At 37.9% G+C, this 25405-nt stretch overlaps 1 protein-coding gene across 1 annotated transcript in view; it reads left to right on the forward strand.

Moving 5' to 3' along the window:
• The window catches only part of TMC1 (transmembrane channel like 1), a 194850-nt gene that overhangs the window by 79224 nt on the left and 90221 nt on the right, over positions 1 to 25405 (forward strand). The window contains exons 3-4 of the mRNA XM_045469691.1: positions 12862 to 12909; positions 16689 to 16860. Coding sequence (XP_045325647.1) covers positions 12862 to 12909; positions 16689 to 16860 — 220 coding nt within the window. The remainder of the gene's footprint in view (positions 1 to 12861; positions 12910 to 16688; positions 16861 to 25405) is intronic.

Below are 25405 nucleotides of genomic sequence, written 5' to 3' on the forward strand. Positions count from 1 at the left end.
ATTCAAAAGGCTAATGGAAAAAAAAATAGGGACACATATGAAAGTAAAAAGACAAAATTCAACTACTACAGATGAGAAATACAATATGTGAGATGGAGCAAATGCTTTATGGGCTTAGTGTAAGATTAGACATTGCTGAAGAAAAGATTACTGAACTTGAAAAAATGTATGACGACAACACCAAGTCTGGAAAAAAAGAAATGAAAACATTCTGGTGTAAGGTTTTATACTATAAATGAAATGGCATAATATCACTTGCTATTTATATAAATTTCTCTGGTACTGTATTAAGTATCTGGTTTAGAGCAAAGTGGTATTTAACTAGTTATAGATAATAGGCCATAAAAGGCAATAAAAGAGAATCACTGGAAAAGTTAATTCATCCAAAAGAAGGCTGCAAAAGAGCAAAGCAGAAGCTAGAGACAAGACAAATAAAAATTAAATAGCAAGAGGAGAGCTTTCATCATTCGACCATGTGGGTATGGATGTTAAATATTAATGGTCTAAGTACCCAAATTAAAAGTTAGAAATAATCAGATTAGATAAAAATTTCAATATCCAACTAAATGTCATCTATAGCAAGCCCACTTTCAGTATAAAGATACAAATAAGTTAAAGGTAAAAGGATGGCAAAAGACATACTGTATTAAAATGGTAAAAAGAGGGGCACCTAGACAGCTCAGTCAGTTAAGCGTCTGACTTTGGCAAGGGTCATGATCTCGCGGTTCCTGAGTTCAAGCCCCACATCGGGTTCTGTGCTGACAGCTCAGAACCTAGAGCCTGCTTTGGATTCTGTGTCTCTCCCTCTCTCTCTCTCTCTGCCCCTCCCTTACTCATACTCTGTGTCTCAAAAATAAATAAACCATAAAAAATAGTAAAAAGAAAGCTAAAGTGGCCATGTTCATGTTGGATGAGTTTTATTATAGAAAAAAGAATATTATCAGGAATAAATAATGTTATTTCATAATGATAGAGGTAAATTGATCAACAGGAAATAACAAATGTAAACATTTATACACCTAATAACAGAACTCCAAAATACATAAAACAAATACTGATAGAGCTGCAAGGAAAAAATAGACAAGTCCTCTGTTACAGTTGGATTTCACACCTTTTTCACAATAATTGATAGAAAAAGCAAAAAGAAATCAGTAAACATATGAAAGGCCTCTACAACACTATCAACCATTTTGAACTAATTGACATTTATATAACTCCACCTAAGAACAGCAGAATACACACTCTTCAAGTGCATACAGAAAATTTAGCAAGATATATCATATTGTAAGGTGTAAATCTCAACACATTTAAAAGGATTCAAGTTATACAAATTCTATTCTCTAACTACAATGGAATTAAATTGGAAATCAAAAGATATTTGAAAAATCCCAAAATATGTGGAAACTAAATATCACCCTTCTAAGTGACCCATGGGCCAAATAAAAAATCAACAGAGAAATTAGAAAGTGTTTTGAACTGAATTTAAATAAACACACAAGCTTCAAAATTTTGAGATGCAGCTAAAGTAGTATTTAGAGTAAAATTTATAGTATGATATGCCTATTTTAGAAAAAAAAGATCTCAGTTTCTGCCTTAAGAAACAAAAGAAAAAGAATAAATAAAATCCAAAATAAACAGAAGCAAGTAGGTGACAAAGACCAGAACTGAAATAAATAGAAAACAGGAAAACAATATAGAAAATGATACCAAAATATGTTCTTTGAGATCAGTAAAACTAGTAAACCACTGGTCAGACTGATTAGAAATTTATCAAGGGGAGGTAACAATTTTAAGACAGAAACGAAAAATGTGGCATCACTACAAATTCTATAGATACTTAAAGGATAATAAGGCAATGTTAGAAACGACTCAGGCCAATAAATTTGATAACTTAGATACATCGTACAAATTACTTGTATGAAAAGCTACTAAAGCTCACTCAAGAAAAGAATCAATGAACTTAATAGCCTTACATGTATTAAGGGAATTGAAATTATAGTTAAAAATTGTCTTACAGGGGCACCTGGGTGGCTCAATTGGTTAAGAATCTGACTCTTGATTTCGGATCAGATCATGATCTCACAATCGTGAGATCCAACCCCACATTGGACTCTGGGATGAGCGTGGAGCCCTCTCTCTCCCTCACTCTCTGCCCCTTCCCTGCTCATTCTGTCTCTCTCTCAAAATAAATAAACATTAAAAAAATTGTCTTACAAATAATATAGCAAGCTTTGATTACTTCCATGGTTAATTCTTTTCTTTCTTCCTTTATTTTATTTTTTGAGAGAGAGAGAGACAACATGAGTGGGGGAAGTGCAGAGAGAAGGGGAGACAGAGAATCCAAAGTGGGCTGCAAACGGAAAGCAGCGAGCCTGATGCAGGGCTCAAACTCATGAACCTAACCACCAGATCAAGACCTGAGTCGAAGCTGGACACTCAACCAACTGAGCCACCCAGGTGCCCGTCTGTGGATAATTCTACCAAATATTCAAGGATGAAGTAATTCTGATTCTGCACATTTTTTTTTTTTTTAGAAGAACAAAGAGGAGAAAATATTCTCCAACTTTCTCAGACACTAGCATTACTTTGATACCAAAATCAAACAAAAACATTCCAAGAAAACAAAACTACAGGCCAATGTATAAAAACAACAATCAGAGATTGAACTTCTAAAACTATCATTTCAATATCAGAATAAAAAATTACAAAGCACTTAGAAACAAATCTGACCAAAGCACTCTAAGATCTAAGCACTGAAAACTACAAAACACTGCTGAAAGAAATTAGAGAAGGTCTTCATAAACCAAAGTAATTTCATCTTATGAAAAGGAAAGGAAGGGATAGTGTGTAATTATAAATATAAAAGCACCTTGTACCTGGATGTCATAGAACTAGATCTAGATCTTAGGTTGGTTATTTTTTTTTAATGTTTATTTATTTATTTTTTTAATGTTTATTTATTTATTAGAGAAAGGGAGGGGCAGAGAGAGGGGGAAAGAGAATTCCAAGCAGGCTCCACACTGTCAGCACAGAGCCTGAAATGGGGCTTGAACCCATGAATTATGAGATCATGACCTGAGCCAAAATCAAGAGTCAGATGCTTAACTGACTGGGCCACCCAGTCACCCCTAGATCTTAGTTTTTAACCATTGCCCTTCCCTGTGGCATACAATAGTTAAAATTACAGTCCCAACCTCTTGGTATTTAATCAAGATAAAATTGATAACTTTAAAATTTTGTTATTTTAGACAGAGAGAGAGAGAGCACACACGAGCAGGGGAGAGGGACAGAGGGAGAGAGAGAGATTCTTAAGCAGGCTCATGACCGGAGCTGAAATCAAGAGCCCGATGCTCAACTGACTGAGACACTCAGGTGCCCACTAAGTGATGTCTTATTTTCAGTTAAAAGTTATCAATTTTAGGGGACGGAGAGTTTAGGGAAATATTTTATTCCTTGTCTTCATCTTTTGGTTAAATTGCCTTTAATCACAGACTGAAATTATGGCAATTTTCTACTTGCAGAGTCTAAGATATTAAGGTGAAGGTCAGACTAGATGTGTCTTCCTTGTCTTCCTAGAATTTTAGGTGAAATTTTGGGTGCAGGTGTGTGGTAAAGCATTTGAACAGCTCTTGTAGGTTATTTTAACGTTTGCTATATGCCAGGTACTCTATATTATATACATCACATGCATTTATTATTACATTTAGTTTCACAGCACCTGTGTATAGTGGTTAGTGCTCCTTCCTGTAACTACAACATAGAGAATTTAAATAAACTATCCGAAGTTGTAAGATAGCATAAAATTGTAGCAGAGCCAAAACACAGATATTCATCCGTCCAACTCAAAAACTCAGGATCTTTCTACTAAATCGGTTGCTTACTTGAAAGCTCTGAGTTGTCTTTTCTAGTTCTACGGTATGAGTGCAATAGTTTTGGGGAGCCAGATGAACAAAACTTCTTTCTTGTTCATATTTCTCAGTATTTGGCTAGTCATGGAAATAAACTTTCCTCTTCATGGCCATGGTCCTGAAGGAATTGGGATTAATCCGAAGGAAATCAGGTAGTGAAACATACATTTATTTATCCTGATGAGTCTTTTGCCTGTTCCCAGAAAAATTTGAAGAAATGTAACAAAACGCAATATCCTGAAATTCCCTAGTGAACATGATTTCCCCCTCTCTCTTATGAACTCTAACAGACCTTCTGCTTGTATTTTCTGGTGAAACTTGTCAAATCATATCTTGTGTTATTGCTTCTAGTTTCTAGTATTCATCTGATTCCATCATGGTAATCTTAAAGAGAAGACTTTGGATTAGGGTTCTCCAGAGAAACAGACCAGTAGGTTATCTACCACTCTCTTTCTATCATTTGTCATCTATCAAGAGATTTATTATAAAGAATTTAGTTTATTTATTATTTTAGAGTTGCTTTATATATTTTCTATTTATTATTTTAAAAAGTGCTTTTTTTTTTTTAAAGTATTTTTTAATGTTTATTTGTTTATTTTGAGAGTGTGTGTGTGTGAGCAGGAGAGGGGCAGAGACAGAGGGAGAGAGAATCCCAAGCAGGGTCCACACTCAGTGCAGAGCCTGACACATGGCTTAATCCCAGGAACCTTGAGATCATCACCTGAGCCGAAATCAAGAGTCAGAGGCTTAACTGAGCCAACCACGTGCCCCAAAAGTATTTTCTTATTTATTATAAGAAATTATACATAGTATATATGCATATAATATGTATTGTAATGATTCAGCTGCCTTTAGGGTATAAATGAATACATTCTATGTGAACTATTTTGATAAAATTATATACCACATGCAAATTACTTGCAAGTTTTGTTTTATTGAATATCATAAATTGAGCCTGTAGGGCAAAAGACTGGAATGGATAGGTGGGTGGTCACAATTTTTATAAACTCATGAGGACACCTAGAATTCAGAGTTCCTTTCCCTTAATGGGTGATGATGCTAATTAATATCCCTAATTAAAAGTTGGGTAGCAAATCCTACAAAGTATGATTTTCCCCCAACAGCTAAAGAATAGAAAGAGTGATTCATTCTAGTCAATGACTTGCTTTTTCTTTTCTTTTTCTTCCCCTTCTCCTTCTTTTAAATTTTCTTTAGAAACAAAAATGAACAAAATCCTTTCCTCCATTTTGGTGCTATTACTATTTTGTTAGGAAGCCAGTTGTTCCAAATTTTCGGGAACTACCAATTCCAATCCCGAAGCCACTCTCCTTTTCTTTTTCTCCGTCTGTCTTCGGTTGCAGCCCTTAACTTAGAGCTCAGCCATCCTCCAGCCTCAGTGCTTCCCCACACTGCCTTTGTTCTGTAGAAGACACTCATTAACATTTGCTAATGTATGCTAATGAGAAGTAATTAGCATCTTCTGTGCGTTGCTGGGAAGGAAAGATGAAGGCCCACTGAGTTCAGTCAGCCTTGCTTCCTGCTTCTTTGCGCTGGAGGAATTGTCTGCTTTCAGTTGTGACGCAATTATTTACTGCCTTTTGTTTGTTTCGCTTTGTTTAACCATGAATCTTGACAAGCATTCTCCTTCATGACTTGGAATATTGCAGAAATGCTTTGGGGGACAGACACATTCCTTTTTTGTTCTAGGCTATCCAAGGATATAAGGATGCCAAGGGCTTACAACACATTATTTTCATCTGGTTGTTATTTTGGTATCCTATTACTAGAAAAGATCTGAGCCACAAAAACTCACACAAGAGAATATATTTTCATTTCAGCACACTTATTTACACGGGTTGCTCTTTATGGTGGTAACTGAAATGTGAGAGCACACACTCTGAATATATATTGTGACAGCATGGTTAAATAAGAAATGTGCCCTCCTCCAGAATATTCTAAATGCAAAGAAAAAGCCAAGACTCACCACTTAGTTTTTCATAACCACGGGGAGCTCCAAATGCCTTTCTTAATAGCTATTTGTTTATTGAATATGTAACCTTAAAAAAAAAATAAGCCAATCCCCCCCAAACCAGTTGAGAATAAGAACTGTTTTTGTTTTTCTGTAGACCGATGGTGTCATAAACTATCTAATTACAGCTTCTCCCAAATACTCTAGCATATAATTCACTATTTGAAGAACTATGCTTTAGCACTTCATATTTGCTCTTCGAGCTCAAGGGTGGGTAGAATTTGGAAATGTATCAGCTACCCACTTCACTCAGCCTGTGTTTCATTTTAATTTCATGTACCATAAAAACAGAAGGAAAAAGTGCAAAAAAAAAAATTGGTGTGCATCTCCTGCCCCTCCTTCTTATGTCTATAAAAAAAGATTATTATCATTGTGAAAAGATAGAAGGGGGATTTTTCTTTTGAGTGGATCTTCTTTTTTTTTTTTTTTTTTTTTTTTTTCCCTCTCTGTTCTTCCTGGGGTTAGCTATTGTCTCTCCAGGACCTCATCGTACAACACGTTTCTCTCCAGAATCCTGTTCGATTTGGCAACTGCAGTATCCTATATTGTGTTTTTAATAAAGCAGACATCAGCGGCTATTTATTCTCTGCTTCTTAAGGGTTTCACAGACTCAAAAAATAAATATAATCTAGAAGGAAAAATATTGGAGAGTGACAGCTACTATAGCAGCTGAATCTCTCGCCCACTCGCTTCTTCTGGTCGGCTGCGTCTTACCCAAAGTCAACATCAACATTATTATTGTTGTAGTTTTATGAGCACAGCAATTTAAAGTGCTTAGCATCTCCAAGATATTATAATGATTGAAAATGTGAGCAGCCTTTTGGCATTGTTTTAAAAGTTTTCATTAGGGTGTTTTTGAACGCATGTGCTCCGTGGTTCATTTTCTCTATGGTCTAGGGCAGATAAGAAGGATGCTAGCACCTGCAGAAACAACAGCAGCCCCAACCTGTCAAATTAAACCTTTTCCCCAGATACCTTCATGATATTCAAATGTAATGATCTCATTTTGTTTTTTCCCACCCCAAGGATTTTGTAAATGTCTTATAGTTTACGGGTTTATTAAGGCATTTGAGTGATATAAGAACTAAGTAAGTTTCCTCTTTACTCAATGGCTTCCAAATATTATGCTTAATTCCACCGTTTGAAGGACTTGGGATTGTTATACACAAATGTCACGGGCATCTTTTTGTCCTTCCCTAGAAGTAATAAAAGTAAAGGGAGCTGCTGATTTAAACTGAATCAGATTTCATGTCTTGGGCACATACTATTCTTGAGGAAGAAGAATCACATTTCATCATTGTTTTTAATGTTTATTTATTTATTCTGAGAGAGAGAGAAGGGCAGAGAGAGAGGGACAGAGAATCCCAAGCAGGCTCCGTGCAACAGCACGATGCCCAGCGCGATGTGGGGCTCAATCCCAGGAACTGCGAGATCATGACCTGTGCCAAAATCAAGAGCCGAATGCTCAACTGACTGAGCCACCCAGGCGCCCCACGTCCCAACATTTTAATTCCGTTTTGCAGACAGTGCCTCCTGTTCCCTACTTAGCGCCCATCAATAATTGAATGAAAGCAGGATGCTGGGGCATTCTTTGCAGAAGAGATGTTACCTCATTATGGTTTGGTGACTTGATCTAGCACCCAAGTTTCCCACTGATGGGAAATTCTTCTTTATGGTTAATGTTACTCATTCCTTTTGAGATTTTGGTTGGTTTACCTTCTGTTTGGTTTTTAGGAAACAAAATATCTAAATGCTATCCTCGGCCATAATTTATATACAGCTTATAAATACACACATACATATGCATACATATAATTTTGTCCATATCATAATTGAATCACCACCATCATCATCATTACTATAATCAAATTTAGTGGGGCACTTGGGTGGCTCAGTCAGTTAAGCGACTGACTTTTGATTTCGGCTCAGGTCATGATCTCACAGTCTTGAGATCAAGTCTTGCATTGGGCTCCGTGCTGCCCATGGAGCCTTAAATAAGATTCTTTCTCTCCCTCTTCCTTTGCCCCTCTCCCCTGCTTGTACTTTCCCTCCCTCTCTCTCTCTCTCTCAACAATAAATAAATAAATAAATAAATAAATAATCATCCACTTGAGCAGCTACTGGAAGGCATCAGACCTAGAAATTTCAGAACATAAAATTTACAGTGTCTACTCATAAAGAGGCTACATTTAAAAGAGATTTTTTAAAATCATAGCTTATTTTTCAGTTTCACTGGTCAGTTTTCTCTCTTCTTTTTTTTCCCTTGGGAAAAAAAAAAAGAGATTTCATGTTTTGGGTAAGGGAATCCTAACTTGTCTTCCTTACAGAACAAGGCAAACTTTACTTTGGAATATATTGTCTTTTAAGAAAAAAAGATATTTTTATTTTGTTCACATTGTCTAGCCTTTTCACCTTCAAATTCTTGTCAGGAAAAAGTATTGATAGGAGAACCAGTTGAAGATGGTCTAGACTTTGTTAACCCAAGGTGTTTCTAAAATATGAAATAATATTAAGTATGTAAATTTAGAAGTGATAACATTTTCTGTTTAGAATACTTATTTACATGAGTATAAATACAGGTATGTTTATTTATAATATGTAGCAAAGACAAATTTTTTGCTTTACATGTATACTTTTTCACCTCTCATTTACTGCAATGTCACCTCATTTTTGCCCTTTTAACTCCCTTTCTTTGCTATCTTCTTCCCTTCTTCCCCTTCCCCATTTCTCTTTTTCTTTCTCTCTTCTTCCCTCACCATACTTTAGTCCCATACTTTTGAATTGCTAAACAGTCGGCACTATATACGTAAGCAAGGGCTATATTAGTAAGTTACCAGTCTCTTAACAAAGTCTCAGTCAGAGACACACAGCCCAGTAACAAAACCACAAAAAACATCAATGAAATAAAAGAATTCAGAATCTAATATGTGTCGTTTGAGTAACATTATCTTTTCATAACCTACATCGAAAGCTCATTCTTACCAGATCTTTGCCATCAACATGTAAGAACAGTTTGACCAACATAACTAGCTGTCCTCTATTCCTCACTGCCTATTCTCTTGTAAAGCCACTGAAATTCAGGCTTTTCCTTATACCATTTCACTAAATCTATTCTTGTCAAAATCATCATCAACATCCATATGGCAAAATCCAAAGGTCGATCTTTAGTCCTCATTATACTTGAGTTACAAGCCTACGACACGTTTCTTATTTTCCTTCTACGTCACTGATTGTTCATTTTCAGTGTCTTTGGTTGATTTTTCTTCTTCTCCCTGTCCTCTCAACTTTGGAGCCTTCTTTTTCTGTTTCGTTTATATTCATTTACCTGGTGATCTCACTTGGTTCTGTGGCTTTTAATAGTATCAATATGCTGATAATTCCTAAATGTCTATTTCCAGCCCAGACTTTTCTTCTGAACTCTAGACTCAAATACCCAACTGCCTACTCAACTCATGTATGGGTGTCTTACAGGCATCCCGACACCAACATGTCATATTAAACTTCTGATCTTCAACTCCTCCCACCTAAGCTATTCTTCCTATGGCCTTTTCATTTCCTTTTCTTCCGAATCTATCTTTCTGCCAAGGACAAAAGCCTTCTGGCTGTCCTTGATTCTTCTCTTCCTTTCACATTCCACATCACACCTCATACTGATGGTATGGGTTCTTCCGCTAAGATTTGGCAAAATACTTATTACAGCATAGGCGAATATCCCTTCCAATGCTGTTCAGTCTGAGGTGAGACATGTACCGCACTTATACAGGAATGGCCGATGTTGACATTTCCTCACACACACAAAAAGAACCCTGAAAAGTAACACACACAAAAAGCCTAAGAAACATAACAAATACATTGCATGCAAGTAAGCTGGATAAGATGCTGGTACCTAATCTTGGATCTCCTTTAGAAAGTCGTTCTTTTGCATAAAATAGCAAGACTCCTTAAAGGCAGTGGTATTTTCTTCTGCGCTCTACAGACTCCCTCCCTGAGCATTTTGCTCTGTACTCCCTTGTGAGTGGACGATAACTGCTAATTGGACAAACAAGCTTTCAGTTTCCAGAGTAATAACCTAGTGCTACAAACATCCCTTCAAGAGCCAAATGTGGCGTCGAGCAAGAGGTAATACCACTTAACTTTTCTGGCCCCTTGGTTATTGTGAACCATAAACTACTTTCAGGGCTATAGATTAAAAAAGAAAGTCTGGAACAGCATCCACTTCTCTGAACGATTCCAATGCCTCTAAAATGTGACATTTTGCTGTTGTTTCCTTTTACTGTTTTTAATTACTGGGTCTATTTGCATGAAATGAAGATCTGGGTTGCCTAGGCATTCATCTGCTCCGAATGCATATTCCTCTCTTAAATAGCATACTTCAGGGAAATTTTCCTTGCTGGCCTTCAACATTTTGACAGGACCCCCCCTCCCCTCCTTTCACTGCCCTCCCATCACTCCCCAGGAGAGAGGTTATTTTTAAAGTACATAATCAATAGGCTTTGGGAAGCAGCCAAAGCCTGAGGGGGGTCATATGCTTGGGAATAAGGTACTGGGGATTTATGAGAGAAGGGATGGCAACAGGCCATGCCAAAAATTGTCTGAGGAGAGAAGGACATTCTGTAGCTCCCATTTAAGTGTTCTGAGTAATTCTTTTGCACAGGCTTTTTGTCTTGGAGGGGTTTCTTGTCTTGCTTCTTCAGCCTTGGTTGGAGTTGCAGGAGATGCAGACCACCATTGACAGTTGTTTTTCAGACCAAATAATGTCCCATTAAAATCAAGCTTGGTCTGAGGCCCTGGAAGGAGTCTTAAATTTGGTCACGGTGCTGTTGTTTAGTTCTTGATGCTGATGATGCTTTTGCTGTTGGTTCGAGTCCAGAACCCATCAATTATTATCAGAACAACTATACAAACAACTGTTTCATTGTCCCGGACTCAACTGCCAAAGAAACGCTGTTGAGCAAAGAAGGCACCTGATGAGAAGGTGCAGATGATTACACACAGATGATATTACTGTTGGAGAGTCACCTCATGAGGAGGGACAGGGCTATTTCCGCAGTACTCTCCATTACGTCACTTAGAAACCATAGCTCTTTTTTAGTTCTTTACTTGAAACCACAGGGATGTCTCCTCTGATGGATTCTTAGGTTTTATTTAATAGCCATTTGTTACTATCCTTCCTGTACTTGAGAAGATGATCTGTGACTCCAGCCCTGTTTTTTCCCTTCCCCTGGTTATCAGAGGAGATTGATTCATTGCTCATCTCCTTGGCGTGGGACATTTCATTCTGCTGTTTTTATTTAATATATGATCCTTCCTAAAGATTTGCTTATATTTTTGTCCATTTGGTGTTTCTTCTGTTTCATTTAATCATGGCTAGTGAGTTGATTATTACAAATCAGAGTAATATTTTGTGTGAATTTTGCTTTGGCTATAAGGTTGCAGAACAGGCTGTATATCCGTCTTTGCTATTTATCCTTAGCAGTTTTTATATACACACGGAGTTGACTCTGCTCCAAAGCTAAGCTTGTATCATTCAAATTCCTTCCTGGGGAATTCTTCCTTGACCGGAGAAGCTTGATGGCAGCATTAATTACAAACAAAAGACCAAGACCGATTGTTAAACATAAAATATCTTCTTAGAAGTGTCTGCCTTCACTATTGGCGGACTCTCGGTGGTGACATAAAGATCTTTGTTCCGTGAAGATCCAGTTACAGCCAGTAACAGAAGGCATATGTCCACTCTGAACAAAAGCAGACTTATTTTCACATTCCGCGGCTGACATTGAGTGATAACGTTTTTGCATATCCTAAAAATTTTTATGCAGATGCTGTTTAAAGGCAAAATGGGCTTTCACAATAATCTTCTTTGTGAATGGGATTGAAACTCTTGGCAACTGTTCCGTTTTCAGTATGCCTGTCAAGTTCTGAAAAATAACCTTTGACGGTGTGCTAGCAGAAACAAAACGAAGGTTGTTTCCTCTGTTCACAGCAACGTCGTTTTGTCTTCTTTGCTTTTTCAGACTGATGCTCATCCAACTTAAATGAAAATATGATACAATTAATATTTTATAAGCAAGTTACGAGGCTACGGCTTTAAAAAAAATAGTCAACTCTAATTTTTACCTGGGCAAGTTGCAGAGCTTTGCGTCTGCTGAAATCTGTGATGAATGGACCGTAGATGACAAGTGGAAAAACATCTGCCAATGAATATATTTTCACATGTTATTGGTCAATTAAAATTCTTATGAAAGCTCTATATGTCTTTACAAAAATAGAGCAAAACTGAAAGCAAGGTGCTTTCTGAGTATAAGGTGAGGAATACACAGAAGAGATGTTCTTTGTCTTGGAAAGAACTGGAAAATTACCTGTCCCCACACTGTCAAGGTAAATCATACATTGGAAAATTTAGGCTGTGTCCGTATACAACCTACAGAAATAATTGAAATAGGAAATATCAGCCTTGTGACATTTTTTGAAAGGCTCTTGGACACTGGTAGCTGCTCAGAATGAACTGTTCTCGGTTTTAATAAATTCCTTTGGTTCTAATAACCAAAGTGTTTGTGCATGCAGATATAGCTTTATTAACAAGTCAATTTATCATAGAATGAAATAATCCACCAAACCCCAAGACTACTCACCGCAGTGCAGAATTTATTTTGGTAGCAGTTATTTTCAATGGAGCTGACAGGCTTATAATTGATGTGTTTCGCAAATCTTCGAAGACAGTGAAGCAGAGAAGTCTTTGCACAACACTGTATAAGATATGGTAGTGGTATATCTTTAATGAACAATGCTCTTTTTGACAAGCTCATTGAAAAATGCTTTTATTAACTGCACAGAAAACCTTATGATGAAAATAATCATAAAAGCCCATTACTAACAGTTGTACTGTCATTTAAAGAATTGCTGTATTTTTCGTTTCTTCAACAGTACAAATTCAAGTGGAGGAAAAAGAAGATGACACTGAGGAAAGCTCAAGTAAGTGAGAATGGACCCACATGGAATGTGTTTCCTGGAGAATGGCAGTGAATTCAGAGGACTTGTCGTCTTATCTTGTGGGATCATGCTGCCGCATGTGAGCACAGGCTACCACCCATGTGGGTGATTTTTGATGGTCTCACAAAAGAGATCAAGTCCAGCAAATAGGATCTCCACTCTAGATTCCATTTAATTGGCCCACACACATTTTACCAAATGTGTAAGTTACTCATGATCCAATAGATGATAGTCCACAAAAATTTGCTTTTTTATCCCCACCCCCCCCCTTTTTTTTTTTTTTAATTTTGGCGACAGAGCACAAAGGAAGGAGAGGGGCAGAGGGACAGAAAGAGAGAGAGAGAGAGAGAGAGAGAGAGAGAGAAATCCCAAGCAGGATCCACACTCATCCTTGAGCCAGACAGGGGGCTTGATCCCACGACCCTGGCTGGGATCATGACTTGAGCTGAAATCAAGAATCAGATGCCCAACCGACTAAGCCACCCAGGTGCTCCCAAAATTTGCTTTTTAAAATTTCTTTACTGTTTTCTCTATTAAGGCATTTGTCCTAAAAGCTCTTCTCTAAGGCTGAGTCTATTATAATAGAATAGATTGGCCATTTTGACTGAATTGATCAGGTGGTTCAATTAAAACGAATAAGCACGTTATTTTGTACTGAATTCATGGGTATTTCATCAGAATTGCTCCGTTTTTAACCTGTGTAGGTTCAGCTCAAGAGTTTGGGTTGTGATCCCTTGCAGGCAGACCCCTCATGGACTGGAGCATGAGAAAGATCATTATATAAGCAAAAGCTTTGAATGTACTCAAACTGAAAGAAAGAGCCGTAGCTCAAGAAAAGTTCAATTAGGGGATACATCAATACAATCAAGTTAATAACCTGAATGCAATATGGCAGCCAGGGCATGTTCACGATGCCAGGTGTTTTGAGTCAGTCAGTGCATTCTACATGCAAACAGCTCAGTCTCATACAGATCCTGCAAGTCATGGTGTTCGTACTGTAGTGGAGGAAAAAGAATTTTCCCTCTAGCCTTCTGAGTTCTTAGCTGAGACCCCTAGAAGACAGTTTAACAAGAGAAAAAACATACAGAAATTCATTAGTATGTATGCCTCATGTGTACATGAGAGATACTCAGGTAATATGTAACATTCTGAGGTGGCTTAGAATTTAGACTCAAATACCATCCTAATAAGAAAAAAAAAAAAAAAGATAGAGATATAAGCCTTTCAGGAGAGAATAAATAATTTGAAAGAAAGATGAGTGGGCCTTTAGAAAAAGATGGGAAGTTTGATAGTTTGTGACCAAGTTTGTCTGGGTGAGGTATTGACTTCTAGCATCTTCCTTTGTGGGAAGAGTCAATCTTCCCTAAGGGTGAAATTCTTGGTGAGGGGATTTATGACAATGAGTTCCTTTTGAAGTGTCTGTGTTTGGGCAGATGAGGGGAGTTCAGAAAAAAAACAAAAAAAACAAAAAAAAAAACAAACCACAAAACACAAAACCCTGTCACTGAATTTGCTGTTTTTCAAGTGTCTACAGCCCAAAACAATCAATATACCAAAGTGGCATAGTTTGGAGTGGCATATCCTTAACTCCTACAGTCATATCTTGAGGTAGTAGGTAGTATATTCTGCTATGCTTCCGTCCTGAGTGGAGCCCATTTCAAATGGTAAGATTGTAGGCAAATCTACAGTTAGGAGGCAACCGTAAAATATTGATTTTTTTTTTTCTTAGAATTGGAATATTTGGAAACAAGTTAAGGCACCAGAGGCAGTCTTTCTGTTCCGACATGGTACAAGAGAATTCCAATACAACACTTTTTGTCCATGGTAAAACTGCGAGTTTAATATGGTAGTCTTAATACAAAATATACTATCATGCAGGGTACTAAGCGGCTGCTTGACTTCTTGAGTTATTTGTGGGAAAATTGTTTCTCAATCCCTATCAAGGTCTTGTCCTTTCTATAATTAGTGACTAATGTGACTAATAAAGACTGGGCAGATTTTCAGAATGTCAGAATGGGATTCAAGTAACATACAACATCTGCCGCATATTTAACAAATGGAAAACCATTCTTGGTTTTGATGACAGTGTATAGTTCTCAAAGCTTAGTTTGAACAGTTAACCTCCGGTTTTTCTCTGCTAGCCAAACTTTAGTAATAAAGGTAATATTTAGGCCTCATATTTGAAATATCGATAAAAAAAGTTTTGGCAAGTAATGTTAAAAGATAATTGGCATAGTGAACGTATTTCATTAACGAATCAGAACTCTAGCGAGATGTTATGACCAGTTCAAAGGAAAATTTAAAGAACAGATACATTTATAGGTCAGGTTTATTGAAATGGTTTGCATATGGAGGCATCACTGTTTTGTGGGAGTTTTTTCTTTTTTTTTCTGGTGAGGAAGGGTTGTGTCTCCACTGAACAGAGTTCATGTACGTGTTTATGGACAAGGATTATTTTGCTATATATCACTATGCTATTATTTTGCTATATATCACATATTTATATCACTAGGCAGTGATCTAGAACTTTCAAAAGTACAAAATCGCTCCCATGGAATCAGAATCAAATAACACAAAAGGATACACTGCAGACAATTTATAGTTTTCCATTGTAGACAACTTTTTCTTTATAGTACTTATATTTAAAAGGATGGTGATAAAGGGGCACCTGGGTGGCTCAGTCGGTAGAGCGTCCAACTCCGGCTCAGGTCATGATCTCACGGTTTGTGAGTTTGAGCCCCACATCGGGCTCTGTGCTGACAGCTCGGAGCCTGGAGCCTGTTTCCGATTCTGTGTCTCCCCCCTCTCTCTGCCCCTCCCATGCTCATGCTCTGTCTCTCTTTGTCTCTCAATAATAAATAAACATCAAAAAAATTTAAAGAGGATGGTGATAACTATGAGTAATATTTGACTTTTTTGATGGTTGAATCTAAATATCAGAAGTTAAGAAGTGACAAAAATGAAAGAGAAGTAAGATTGTGTGTTATAAACTGTGAAGGAAGGAACTGGATTCTTTACTCTTTACCTGGAAGATTCCAGTGAAGCTATGGACATAGGAAGCATTGTTAGATGATGAATAAAGTAAAATAATAAAATAAAATAAAATAAAATAAAATAAAATAAAATAATGTCATTTCTCTCAGTTTTACATTAAAATTAGAAGTTATTTCTATTCATAAAGATACTATGGTCAAGCAACTATTTATGTAAATAAATATATTTAGTATCAATTTCATTTAAGAAAGGGAAAAATATTTAGGAAAAAGAAGAAAAAATGTGGAATCAGGAATAAAGAGAATTTGAGTTAGGAGACATCTCAGGGACCGAATTAGTTTCTTCAAAATTATTCTAGTTTGTTGCATTTCCTTGTTCTTCCGGTCCTTTGTTCCAAAACAGAAGTAGTAGTAAACATATAGTGGTTAATCACTTAACCCTTATGTGTTATATCAGTAACCTCTATACTTGTCTGAGAGGTCATGGTATGACATTTATGACATTAAATGAAGATTGGAATTCTAAGGATTATTACAATTTGGGGATCCACATTCACATATGTGAATAGATGAACCACAAAAGGAATGAAAATCTAGATGAGTGTATTTGAAAAACAAGTTATGGAATACATAAATGACACAGTGCATCTTATGGTGCGGAGACTTGCTGAATTATGATCTCACGTGTGACAATGGTAAGTATACATTTGGTAGTGGGAGAGAGAGCTTTTTGATATTGTTCACTGAAGCATTCATGGCTATGTTTAGGCGAAGAGGAAGAGGAGGAGGAAGATAAATTACCTCGAAGAGAGAGCTTGAGACCAAAGAGGAAACGAAAAAGAGATGTTATCCATGAGGATGACCCGGAACCTGAACCAGAGGATGAAGAAACAAGGAAGGCCAGAGAGAAGGAGAGAAGGAGGAGGCTGAAGAGGGGGGCGTAAGTTCGCTCTGATCTGTAACTGAAACTGTGACTCCTTCAAAAGTACTTGACTCTGAAAGAGGACCCCCCCCCACCCCCCCACCCTTTAGGCTCTCTGTGGCCTTAAAACTGGTAATTAAAAACTACTTTTAGAAAGACAGCTTGGGGGCGCCTGGGTGGCGCAGTCGGTTAAGTGTCCGACTTCAGCCAGGTCACGATCTCGCAGCCCGTGAGTTCGAGCCCCGCGTCAGGCTCTGGGCTGATGGCTCAGAGCCTGGAGCCTGTTTCCAATTCTGTGTCTCCCTCTCTCTCTGCCCCTCCCCCGTTCATGCTCTGTCTCTCTCTATCCCAAAAATAAATAAACGTTGAAAAAAAAAAAAAAAATTTAAGAAAGACAGCTTGGCGGCCCCTACGTGGCTCAGTCCCTCAAGTGACTGACTCTTGGTTTTGGCTCAGGTCATGATCTTGTGGTTTTATAAGTTCGAACCCCACGTCTGGCTCTGCACTGGCAGCACGGAGCCCTCCCTCTCTATCTGCCCCTCTCCCACTCGCACTGCCTCTGTCTCTCTCAAAAATAAATAAACTTAGGGGCGCCTGGGTGGCGCAGTCGGTTAAGCGTCCGACTTCAGCCAGGTCACGATCCCACGGTCCGTGAGTTCGGGCCCCGCATCGGGCTCTGGGCTGATGGCTCAGAGCCTGGAGCCTGTTTCCGATTCTGTGTCTCCCTCTCTCTCTGCCCCTCCCCTGTTCATGCTCTGTCTCTCTCTGTCCCAAAAATAAATAAACGTTGAAAAAAAAAAATTAAAAAAAAATAAATAAATAAACTTAGAAACAATAAACACAGGCTTAATCCAATGCTGCCATTTTTTACTCCACTTAGTTAAATGTATTTTACAATTTAAATAGAATTTAAAAACGAATATATGTATTAAGAATGGGCTAAGAGAAATTTCCTAATGAGACATCTAAATTGTCATGGTTATTAATATAGTTCATTAATTAATATCGATATTGCTATTAATTAATATTAATAGTTCATTTAGGTATTTTGAAGTTATCCCATTAATGACATATATTGTTATCAAAGTTAAGTGGAAAATTCCTAAACAGTGAGCCCAAATCACTTTAGCTTAGGGAGCCGGGGTTGACAAAATATGGCTAATTCCAGCCCAAGAGCTAAGAGTGGTTCTTAGAGTTTTAAAGGGTTGTTGATTAACAAACAAACAAGCAAAACCAAAGACGAATATGGGACAGAACTGTATGTAACCCTCAAAGCCTAAAATACTAAGCATCTCTTCTTTTACAGAAGAGCATTGGGGCTGTCATTTCCTTTTTAACACAACCCTGCACCTACCATTTCCACCAGGCGAACATTTCACTGAGCACTGACTTTGTATAGAATAGTTTGTTAAATGCTAGTTAGGAAAAATCTAATGAAATGGTTTTCGAGTCTTTACCTTCTGGAAATTTGCAGATGGCGGGCTGGTAGGAAAAGTGTGCGTGTAATACACATCTAATAATAGAAAACCTTGACCCTTTGGAAAGGCTTTAAGAGAGCAGCTACTCTGCCCCTGTCAGGTAGTAGGGTCATGGGAACCACTACAAGGTGATACGATTTCCTCCAAAACACTCTTAGGACTTTAGATGAAGAGGAATTTTCTAAGATGTCCTCCCCAAATGATACATTCCAGTGTTCAACAACTAGCTATTACTTTCCTTTTCGTAAATAATTGTAATTAAAGACAATTGTATGGAGATTTTGGCAGGTAGAGAGAAGCTTAGCATTGATAGCTGATGGTTCCTTTTAAAACGAAAGACTAACCCCACCTACTTCTTCATCATATTTTTGTTGATTTCAGTTTTGAAATCTCCCTCCCCTTCTTTCTTTTTCTCCTCCTCCCCAAACTCCTTTCTTCCATCTTTGAATATCAAGACATCACCTTTTTAAAAATTTTGCCTCTGGTTTTCTTTTTTCTATTTTCTTTTTTATGCTTTTTATGCTTTTTACTTTTGAAAACAAAATATCTCATAGTTTTTTTAATTAAAATTTTTATAAAGTTTATTTACTTATTTTGTGTGTGAGAGAGAGAGAGAGACAGAGACAGAGAGAGAGAGACCACTTACAAGCGTGTGAAGGGCAAAGAGAGAGAATCCCAAGCAGGTTCCATGTTGTTAGCGTGTGATCATGACCTGAGCCAAAATCAAGACTTGGTCACGTAACCAAATGAGCCACCTCATCTCATACATTTAAGCTCTATGTCCTTATTGTCATCACTATTATGATGCAGTAATATTTCCTATTAACAAAGCCTGTGTTTTCTGATAGTGAGATTTCAACAATAGATGCATGCATGATACAGGCTGTGTTCCAGAATTTGCTATTCTTCTCCACTTGTGCCTCAGAGAGGTCCTTTCAAAAAGGTGAATTGGGGGCTGGAGGTTGCGCCTGGGTGGCTCAGTCAGTGAAGTGTCCGACTTCGGCTCAGGTCATGATCTTGTGGTTTGTGAGTTTGAGCCCCGCGTTGGGCTCTGTGCTGACAGTTCAGAGCCTGCTTGGGATTCTCTCTCTCTCCTTCTGTCTCTCTCTCTGTGCCCCTCCCCTGAACACACAGACACACACACACACACACTCTCTCTCTCTCTCTCTCTCAAAAATAAATAAACGTTAAAAAAATAAAAAAGAAAAAGAAAAGTTCTGTGCTCTCTCGGTCTGCTTAAGGCCCACATGTTAACTGCTCAACTCCTAGAAATCGGACCATATAAATCAGTGGGTCTTGGCCCCTATTGCCTGAAGGAAAGTTGTCCCTGTGACAGTGTCTGTCCTTAGCTGGTACCAGTCTCATCCTGATTCTCAGAGGCCCAAGGGTAGCCCTGCCCCCCTTTCTCCTCGCTCCTCCAAACAGCCAAACCTGGCTACAGTGAGCTTTGTCTCCAAAGGTTTTTCAAATTACATGATTACTTCCATAATTTGGGCAACTCGTCTAAATAGTATCATCAATTATTTCTGGTGATTGATGGTTCCAATCCCAATATGAAGGTTCATTTTCTGTTGTTCATTTTGAAGACATTTAAAAAAATTTTTCTTTTTAATGTTTATTTATTTTTGACAGAGAGAGAGAGAGAGAGAGAGAGAGAGCATGAGCGAGGGAGGGGCAGAGAGAGAGGGAGACACAGAATCCGAAGCAGTCTCCAGGCTCTGAGCTGTCAGCACAGAATCTGATGCGGGGCTCGAGCTCACAGACTGCAAGATCATGACCTGAGCCGAAGTCAGATGCTCAACCGACTGAACCATCTAGGCTCCCCACCAAGCATTTGTTTTTTTTTCTGAAGAAAATATATTAGCAAATATATTGTGAGAAAGATTTGTAGGCAAATATATTGCGAGAAAGATTTGTAGGCAAATCAGGGCATGTTTATTTAGATTAACTGATTTATGGTCTTTTAAAATTTAAATGTTCAAGTGAAACACCTTAGGGAATTTCCCCTGCACTAACAAAACATTTGAAGCCAACTAAAACCAAGGTTGCAATGCTAACTATCTTTGGAGACAGTGAAAAAATACTGCCTCGTTAGACATTTTGGAGGATTTCTAATAATATGACAGGCTTTTCCTGACCCAGTTTTAAGTGTAAGAAATATGTTCATAGCAGTGAGAAATTCAGCACATTATGCCTTTTTTCCCCCTAACAACTGTTGTTTAAATAAATCAAACTGAAGATAGAAAGCCATTCTTGCACAGATTAGCCCTACAGTTTAGAAGATGAAGCAAACCTCTGCGATATTCTTTTAATATGATTAGCACTTTCTTTGAGTGATTCTTAGGAAAACAGTTCCCTTATATGCTGGTGAAAGTAATGTTATAATTACCTGCCTGTTTGAAGATAACTTATTGAAGAACCATTCCTGGTAGCACAACACAATCCGTCTGGAGCAATCAACAATTAACAAAAAAGACTTTAAAAATATACCGGTCTGGGGTTATTTAGTGTAAGAATTTATTCTTATCTTTCCATGCCATACTAATCTTGGAGGACATTGTTCAATTTTAGTGGACTTTGAGCAGTGGATTTATGATGATAACCCTGTCATCCAGAAAAATTCTGTACATAAACATTTATTTAATTAATATTTATCCAGCTCCACTGCTGTGGAAGCTAATTTGCTAATTTCTTTGGAAGACATGGATATGAATATGCAATTGACTGTATTCTCCCGAAGTTCATAATAGCGTTAAGGGAGGGGTTACTTGGACCCAAATCATTGTGAAGTAAGACAGTATAAATGTGTCGGAGAAGAACAAGGTTGTTTGGAGTTTTGGAAAGGACAAATCTATTTATTATATGGGATAATATATATGGATAATCAGAAAAGGGTTGAAGAGATTTGACATAAGTTTTTAAGGAATCATAGAATTTAAATGCCTAAAGAACTGGATTTAAGATAGCAGGAAAGGATAGAATTAGCATTAGGAAGATTTCCATTAAGTGGTTTCTAAAAATTGGCATGTAAAGAAATAAACTTTAGTTACATGGTAAATCCACATCCTAATAGATCTTTTTTTTTTTAATTCTTTGATGACACTACATTAAGATACTGTTTCATGTATGATTCCTAATGGGAATCCATTAATGTAAAGCTTTAAGGTACTTACATGTAGATACCGTTGACCCTTGAACAACATGGTTTTGAATTGCATGGATTTTTTTTCCTTTTTTTAAAAAAGATTTTAATTCCAGCTTCATTAACATACAGTGTTACATTAGTTTCAGGCACGCAATCTAGTGATTCAACACTCAGTGCTCATCATGATAAGTTTACTCTTAACCCCCATCACCTATTTCACCCATCCCCCAGCCTGGTAACCATCAGTTTGTTCTCTGTAGTTAAGAGTCTGGGGTTTTTTTTTTTGTTTTGCTTCTTAAATCCACATATGAATGCAATCCTATGGTATTTGTCTGTCTCTGACTGACATTTCACTGAGCATAATACTCTTTAGATCCATCCGTGTTGTTGTGAATGGCAAGATTTCATTCTTTTTTATGGCTGAGTAATATTCCATTGTGTTGCCTCTTCTTTATCCATTCATCTATCCATAGACACTTGGGCTGCTTCCATAATTCGGCTATTGTAAATGGTGCTGCGATAAACATGGGGGTGCATACATCTTTTCAGATTGGTATTTTTATATTCCTTGGATAAATATCCAGTAGTGGGATTACTGGGCCATATGGTAATTCTATTTTTAATTTTTTGAGGAACCTCCGTACTGTTTCCCACAGTGGCTGCGCTAGTTTGCAATCCTACCAACAGTGCATGACGGTTCTTTTTTCTCCACATCCTCACCAACACTTGTTGTTTCTTGTGCTGTTTATTTTAGCCATTCTGACAGGTGTGAGGTGATATCTCATTGTGGTTGTGATTTGCATTTCCATGATGATAGTGATGTTGAGCATCTTTTCACATGTCTGTTGGCCATTTGTATATCTATCTTCTTTGGAGAAACGTCTTTTCCATGTCTTCTGACCATTTTTAAATTGGATTATTTGTTTTTTTGGTGTTGAGTTGTATAAGTTCTTTAAATATTTTGGATACTCACCCTTTATCAGATTCTGTCATTTGCAAATATCTTCTCCCATTGGGTAGGTTGTCTTTTAGTTTGTTGATTGTTTCCTTTGCTGTGCAGACACTTTTTATTTTGATGTAGTCTCAATAGTTGATTTCTGCTTTTGTTTCCCTTGCCTCAGAGACATATATAGAAAATGTTGCTACAGCTGATGTCAGAGAAATTACTACCTGTGCTCTCTTTTAGGTTTTTATGCTTTTAGGTCTCATATTCAAGTCCTTAATCCATTTTGAGTTTTTTTTTTTTGTGTATGAAATAAGTAAATCATCCATTTTCGTTCTTTTGCATGAAGCTGTCCGGTTTTCCCAACGTCGTTTGTTGAAGAGATTATCTTTTTCCCATTGCACATTCTTGCCTTACATGGATTTTGAATATTTATTAAATTTGGATTTGGTCTATGTCTACATGGAAACAAGTTTTTGAGTAATATTCAGTAAAACAGTCTCTTTTTTTTCAATTGAAGTATAATTGACAGCCAATGTCACATTAGTTTCAGGTGTTCAACATAGTGATGTGACAAGCAAAACAATCAGTTTTACTAAAACATACATTTTCTTCCTGTGACAAATCTACACACATATTGTTATTCTGATTGGCAAATTAAGCAAACAAAAACTATGAATATAGATGTAGTAAAAATGTCAGAGTTGCGACCACCATGAAATTTTGTATAATAATCAAAAAAATAATTAAAACGAAAACAACCTACTGGCAATCAGAGTTGTATTTTAGAGTGTACGCTTACTGGTCTCTTACTATTCTTTTTAAAGTTAAAAAAAATATATTTGAGAGAGAGAGAGTGCAGGGGAGGGGCAGAGGGAGAGAGAGGGAACCTCCAGCAGACTCTATGCTCAGCACGGAGCCTGACACAGAGCTTGATCCCATGACCCCGGGATCATGACCAGAGTCATCAAGAGTCAGACACTCAACTGACTGACAATCAAGAGTCAGACACTCAACTGACTGAACCACCTGGGCACCCCAAATTACTATTCTAAGCAAAACATTTGAATTGGTCAAGAAACCCAACTGTCAACAGGAAGTGTTATTTTAGAAAGTTAATATGAGTTTTTATTTCAGTAATCATGACATGATTAAAAACTGGGTTGGTGGGAAAGAAAGGAGGGGTGCACAGTCATTTTGTACAGTGGCCTGTAACGCTATGGCTGTGTCCCCCTCTCCCTCAGCTGGAACTTTCAAAAGCAGCTCTGCCATGGTCTTACTGTGTGTAGTCATGATGAATATAGTCAACAGAAAAGTATGTTTCTCTTTACAATTTTTTTTTAATGTTTGTTTATTTTTGAGAGAGAGAAAGAGAGAGACAGCGCACGAGCGGGGGAGGGGCAGAGAGCGAGGGAGACACAGAACCCCAAGCAGGCTCCAGGCTCTCAGCTGTCTGCACAGAGCCCGATGGGGGCTCGAACTCACAAACCTCAAGATCATGACCTGAGCTGAAGTTGGATGCTTAACCGACTAAGCCACACAGGCGCCCCTGTTACTTTTTTTTTTTTAATGTTTGTTTATTTATTTATTTATTTATTTATTTATTTATTTATTTATTTTTTGAGACAGAGAGAGAGAGAGAGAGAGAGAGAAAGAGAATGCAAGCAGGGGAGGAGCAAAGAGAGAGGGTGACAGAGGATCCCAATAGGCTCTGTGCCGACAGCAGACAGCCCGATGCGGGGCTCAAACCCACAAACCACGAGATCGTGACTTGAGTCGAAGCTGGATGCCTAACCCACTGAGCCACCCAGGTACCCCACAGCAAAGTATGTTTCTGACTAACACTGAGTCAGATTGCAATTTCTCTGTCAGGGTTTAGTTTGGAGAAAGAAACTTCTGCAGTTAATTGAACATAAAGTATTTGATAAGAGAACTGTTGAGTAGGGATAAATAATTGTTGTCTAGGTTACTGGGAAGGTGAAAAGACAACACTCAGGTATCATGGTGACGACAAGTATATGAAGCAGCTACCTCTCCAAGGGCTACAGGAACAGAGGAGAGAGGTTGAAATTTAAACTTAAAAGCATAGAGGAGAGGGGTGGCCGAGTGGCTCGGTTGGCTAAGCGACTGACTTTTGATTCTGGCTCAGGCCATGATCCCAGGGTTGTGGGATCGAGCCCCGAGTCGGGCTCTGTGCTGAGCGAGGAGCCTGCTTGGGATTCTCTCTCTCTGCCCCTCCTCCCCCTCTCTCCCAAAATAAAGAAACCCAAGAAGCATAGAGGAATTACGTATGGGGCTGAAACCATTGCAAAGGGGGTGATCCACCAGCGGTGCTGGTTTCTACCGGGGTGGTGAGGAAGCTGGTTCTGTTAGTGTTGGGGAAATTGGCAAGCTGGATTCACCTGTAGCTGTGGGAGGGCCCTTCAGCTAGTGGGGTGAAGAAGCATTACCAGGGAGGATGTACCACCCCAGGAAGCGAACAGGAATCCCAAGTCCCTTCTGGGTATCTCTTATTGACAGCCTACTATTGAGGCAGCTGACAAAGCAGAAATGTGCCCTACAGAGCCCCAGCCCCAGCATCCCAATATTCAGTATAGAAGGGGAGTCTGGAGCTGAAGGACAATAGCTCAATCAACGAAGCTATCTATAAAAAAAGTTGATCTTTACAAAATGGGGCATTACATTCCTCACCTTAAAATCCTGCTGCTCATGTTTAGATTGTTTTGATTTGTTTAGTTAGTTCTGGACCCTATGGCATTTTTGCAATCCGAGAAACACAGAAGAGAAAAGAAACATCTCATTTGCTCAGTGAGAAGCCAAGTTCCTTTGAAGGTCCCTTCAAAGGTTTCGTTTCTACCAAATAAACTTCAAGTTGAATTTTATCAACTGAAGTTTTGAATTTAATTAACAGATTAAGTTACCTTCGAGAAATAGATTTTTTTAATTTTTTCCTATTTCAATTTTTCTCTTTCTCTTGAGACATGGCTAACAAATTTG

Source organism: Leopardus geoffroyi, chromosome D4 (genome assembly GCF_018350155.1).
Source record: "Leopardus geoffroyi isolate Oge1 chromosome D4, O.geoffroyi_Oge1_pat1.0, whole genome shotgun sequence".
NCBI classification, from domain to species: domain Eukaryota; kingdom Metazoa; phylum Chordata; class Mammalia; order Carnivora; family Felidae; genus Leopardus; species Leopardus geoffroyi.